Below are 5,617 nucleotides of genomic sequence, written 5' to 3'. Positions count from 1 at the left end.
TCCTGGTGTAAACAGAATTGTAAACAATCGCGGTAACATCCTTTGTGCCGCGTCATCGCCAAACGCATACACCAATACCACGATTGCCCTCCAGCCGGCACCTACACAACCGCATGAACTGGTGGGAACCGATCCGTTATCATCACCGCTTCAAGCTGCACCTCGTGAGCCATTCACAGATAGGATCTGGATCCGCCTATCCCGCTTATCAACGGCCGTCACTGTGGAACAAGTGGTCGCTTCTGTAAAGTGTCGCTTAGCCACCGATGACGTTATAGCGTATTGCCTGCTGAGAGTAGGGGTTAGTGTGGACAGCATGAATTGGCTTTCATTCAAAGTGAGAGTCCCGGCTATCCTTCGAGATGCGGCACTCACACCATCCACTTGGCCCGTCGGTATCGGTGTACGTGAATTTTTTCCATCCCGTCAACACGACCACCAAACCTCATCTCCTATAGCCACCCGAAACCGCTTTACAACACGCACACCAGCTACTAGTACTGATCACCGCTACACCACACGCACACCAACAACGATTCACCGTTTAGCAGCACACACGTCTACTCCACCTGGTCCTGAAACAACATCATCACAACAGTGTCACCCCCCCCCCCCCTGAATGATACCTTGGAAGCACCCAACTCAACACTTGTTTCTGGACCGCCCCAAAAACACCGCGCTTCATCTCCGCACCTGCACCAGTCTACAATCGATCGCTTTTTCCTCAACTAGTTGAAGTTCCGCTCATTGCACGCAACAAACACGTCAAGCCTCATGCTCTAAAATCAAGGGGAAGTGTTAACGCTAGGGTTAATACACAGCAGACTCGACATGCTGTGTCTGATAACAACACAACAGTCAGAGCGCGGCATGATCCTAAGAGGTATATAGATTTGATGTGTGCGCTGCAAGCCAATGAACAAGAGCACGGACTTAACACTGCAGAGAAGCCGCGTGTTTTTTTTGACAGATGATCACAAGAGATAGCGGAAAAAGGGTGAAATCCAAGTGAATAAAACGAGAGTAAAAAACAGAGTAAGACACATTTAGTTACAGTTTTATTTAATAAACCAGAAATTCCGAAAGCAGTATCCTGCGCAATCATTGGTCCTTCGAACCGGATTTCTGGACATAAAAAAAAAACTGTAAAATTTTGTGTATCGAGGTTCTTAACCTCAATCACGCGTTGCGTAAGTGAAGTGAAGCACATGCTTCTAATACACTCTGTATTGTAGAGAAAAAAAGTCTGCTGAATATTTGCTGGTTGGTGAGATGGCTACAGAAACGAAGAAAACCCAAGCGACGATTGTGACGCTGCGATCCCGAGCCCAGATGCGAGCAACAGAAGAGTTTATTAACGGGTTCAACGAGGAGAAGGCGAATCAACTGGCAGAGAGGTTATCCAGTTTGGAAGCAGTTTGGAAGGCGTATGAAGCGGCTCAGTTAAAGCTGGAATCGTACGAGGAAGATGATAAGCAGCTGAACGAATTGTTCGACGCACGGAACGCGTTTTATGACAGGTATTGTGCAGCTAAGGGTTTTTTAACGTCACGTAAAACCATGGCAGTCTCTGATCTGGATGCCACGGATACGGGGAAAGGCACGAATCTGGCTAATTTACGTCTACCTAAGCTGGATTTGCCAACTTTCGATGGCAACACGACGGATTGGCTCAGTTTTAAGGATCGGTTTGTGTCCATGATCGATGAGGCAGAGGACATGCCTTCCGTAATGAAGCTGCAGTACTTGTTGTCAGTGCTAAAGGGTGAAGTGGCAAAACGTTTCCAGCATGTGCAGCTTACAGCCGACAATTACAGCATAACGTGGCAAGCGCTATTAGATAGGTATGATAACAAAAGGGCACTAAGGCGTGAATATTTCAAGGCCCTGCATGCCATTCTGCCGATGAAGGGCGAGTCGACTGAAGAGTTACGCCGGGTTTTCGATGAATTTACTAGGCTGACCCAAGGAATGAGTGCGTTGAAAGAGCCCATACGACAATGGGATACACCGCTGTGTAGTCTGTTGTTCTATAAGTTGGATGGTAGAACCTTATTGGCTTGGGAAGAGTATACAAGTAAGGATCAGGAAGATGTGTATACCAAGTTGCAAGAGTTTTTACAAAGACGGCTGAGAATCCTTAGTGCAACAGTTCAATCGACCTATGAAGTATCAAGATCGAGTGTGGGCAAGGTAGCCGGCGTGAAGCAGCATAAGGGTATTGTGTGTGTTAGCACCGTGCCACCCGCTATCCTCCGCTGTTATGCATGTGCACAACAACACTACTTACATCAATGTGAAATGTTTAAAGGAATGCAAGTAGCTCAACGTGAGGAGGTTATCACATCGAATAAGCTGTGTCGGAATTGTTTTCGAGTTGGACATATAGCCCTGCGATGTAGCTCGAAATTTAAATGCCACAAGTGTCATCAGCGCCACCACACACTCTTACATGTCGATCAGATTGTGCAAAATCCATCTCCAGATAACATTGTGGTTGCAACTAGTGTTGGGTAAAGTAGCACAATTAAGTGTGCTGTGCGCACACGCACATTGCCTTTAGTGTGCTGTGCGCACTGTGCGCACAGTGCGCACTTGGAACCAGTGCGGAAGTGCTAGCACAGTGCTAGCACTTTCGCACAGTGCTAGCACAGTGCTAGCACTTTCGCACAGTGCGCTCTCTGAGCACAGTGCGAAAGTGCTAGCACAGTGCTAGCACTTTCGCACAGTGCGCTCTCTGAGCACAGTGCGGAAGTGCTAGCACAGTGCTAGCACTTTCGCACAGTGCGCTCTCTGAGCACAGTGCGGAAGTGGTAGCACAGTGCTAGCACTTTCGCACAGTGCGCTCTCTGAGCACAGTGCGAAAGTGCTAGCACAGTGCTAGCACTTTCGCACAGTGCGCTCTCTGAGCACAGTGCGGAAGTGCTAGCACAGTGTTAGCACTTTCGCACAGTGCGCTCTCTGAGCACAGTGCGGAAGTGCTAGCACTGTGCTAGCACTTTCGCACTGTGCTCAGAGAGCGTACTGTGCGAAAATGCTAGCACTGTGCTAGCATTTCGCACTGTGCTCAGAGAGCGCACTGTGCGAAAGTGCTAGCACTGTGCTAGCACTTTCGCACTGTGCTCAGAGAGCGCACTGTGCGAAAGTGCTAGCACTGTGCGGAAGTGCTAGCACTGTGCTAGCACTGTGCGAAAGTGCTAGCACTGTGGTAGCACTTAAGGCACTGTGCTGTGCTGTGCGCACAGTATGGTGTGCTGTGCGCACAGTGCGCACAGCAGCACTTTACCCAACACTAGTTGCAACTACTGCCGCATCGGGAAGTACTATTGTTTTACTACAAACCGCGTTGGTACAGGTGGTAGATGATAATGGAAGAACGTTTGATGCGAGAGCATTCTTGGACTCTGGTTCGATGTCCAATTTCATCTCGACGGCTCTTGCAAATCGTTTAACTAATCGCAAATGTTCTGCTAGCGTATCTATTTTAGGTATTGGCCAACGAGAAAATCATATTCATGAAGCAGTAGATGTGATCGTGGCATCCAAGACGCAGCGATTCAGCACAAAGCTAAATTTTCTCGTTTTAGATTCACCTACCGCACAGCTTCCCACTATGGAGGTGAATACAAATGAATGGAAAATCGAAGGATTAGTACTAGCCGATCCATTCTTCTACAAGCCAGGCCAGATTGATCTAGTTATCGGTGGAGAGGCATTCTGGGCCATTCACATGAATGAACGAATCGGTGTTGGGTCTGATAAGCCAGTATTTGTAAATACTAAGTTTGGATGGACAGTTGCTGGATCGACTTCAGCAACAAGCCAGAATCGTCACGTGTCAACAAATGCAGTTGTGCGTCAGGACACGTTAGAATCGACCATCCGGCGATTCTGGGAGATAGATGCTTTACCATCCTCCTCCTCGGCTTCAGACGAAGATCCTTGCGAGACATTCTTCTCCGAAACTACTTCTCGCAACAACGAAGGAAGATTAGTGGTCAGATTGCCGACAGTAAAAACATCAAGAATCAGTCTAGGGGAGTCCAAAAGTATAGCACAAAGAAGATTCTTCAACACCGAACGTAGACTACAGAAGAATCCTGAGGTATACGAGCAATATCGAATGTTCCTAAAGCAATACGAAGAGTTGGGACACATGGAATTACTTGCAGAGCCTGTAGATGATAGTATGGTCCATTGTTATTTACCGCATCATCCAGTGTTGAAGGAGTCCAGTTCAACGACGAAAGTAAGAGTAGTTTTTGACGCGTCGTGCAAAACTACATCAGGGTACTCCTTAAATGATGCGCTTCAAGTTGGTCCAACTGTTCAAGTAGATCTTTTCTCGCTGATTGCTCATTTCCGTACCCATCGAATCGCTATTAGTGCAGATGTTGAAAAAATGTATCGACAGGTTATGGTACATGTTGATGATCAGCCATTACAGAGAATTGTATGGCGTCCAAGTGCTGCAGAAGAGCTTAGAAGCTACCAATTAAAGACCGTTACTTATGGAACAGCTTCTGCTCCATTTCTAGCAACCCGAGCTTTAAAGCAAATTGCCCTCAACGCAGCTGATAAATACCCAATCGAAGCACAAGCCATCACGAACAATTTCTATGTCGACGACTTTCTATCTGGTGCTAATGATGAGGAGTCTGCTGCTACGTTGCAGAAAAACGTATCCAACTTATTACAGCAGTATGGGTTTGTTCTACGAAAGTGGGCATCGAACTCGAAACGCGTCCTAGACGATATCGCAGATGAAGATTTAGCAACCCCACGTTGTCACAATCTAGGAACTGATCCTGCTATCACTACTCTGGGACTTGTATGGTTCCCTGGAAGCGATAATTTCAGCTACAATTTCAAGAATGTCTCATTGCCTCCAACTATTACCAAACGCACACTTCTATCAGCTGTTGCTAAAATATTTGACCCTCTGGGGCTGGTTGGACCTGTTGTGTGTAAGGCGAAGTTACTAATGCAACAGGCTTGGACATCTATCGACCCAATTACTGGTGAACCTATTGATTGGGATGTTCATCTTCCAACGAAACTGCAACATGCTTGGAAGGCCTTTCAACAAACGATTCATATTATGGAGAATTTAAACATTCCACGCTACGTTTTTGGGAATGCAGGTTTAGACAAATGCGAATTTCATATATTTGGCGATGCCTCCGAAAAGGCTTACGGTTCCTGTTGCTACATACGTGCTCCTTCAGAGTCAGGGGTTTCAATTCATCTACTAGTGGCAAAGTCTAAATTGGCTCCTGTTAAAACTCATCATTCCATTGCCAAGCTTGAATTGTGTGCTGCATTATTGAGTGTGCAACTTTATGGCAAATTATTGACTGCATTAAGATTCAATCCTACAAAGATTATATTTTGGAGCGATTCTACCACAGTTTTGCACTGGTTAAACGCATCACCATGTCGATGGAAGACATTCGTAGCAAATCGTACTACACAAATATTAGACGCTACGAACATTAACCAATGGAAACATATAGCGGGGATTGATAATCCAGCAGATTATATCTCCCGAGGTTTAGATCCAACGGATCTATTAGACACAGAGAGATGGTGGTTTGGACCATCATGGCTTTCTTTA

The 5,617-nt window shown here is 46.3% G+C and overlaps 1 protein-coding gene across 1 annotated transcript; it reads left to right on the top strand.

Annotated features, from left to right (window-relative positions):
* The first annotated feature begins 987 nt into the window (after positions 1–987).
* Positions 988–5,150, top strand: LOC121601828. Its single transcript, XM_041930629.1, has 3 exons — positions 988–2,497; positions 3,297–4,249; positions 5,145–5,150. The coding sequence occupies exons 1-3, from the start codon at positions 1,273–1,275 to the stop codon at positions 5,148–5,150; spliced, it is 2,184 nt and encodes a 727-aa protein (XP_041786563.1). The 5' UTR covers positions 988–1,272.
* The last annotated feature ends 467 nt before the right edge of the window (positions 5,151–5,617 follow it).

Source organism: Anopheles merus, unplaced genomic scaffold (assembly GCF_017562075.2).
Source record: "Anopheles merus strain MAF unplaced genomic scaffold, AmerM5.1 LNR4000196, whole genome shotgun sequence".
NCBI classification, from domain to species: Eukaryota; Metazoa; Arthropoda; class Insecta; order Diptera; family Culicidae; genus Anopheles; species Anopheles merus.
The sequence above is the reverse complement of the archived record's forward strand: the minus strand, read 5'-3'. Positions and strand labels throughout refer to the sequence as shown.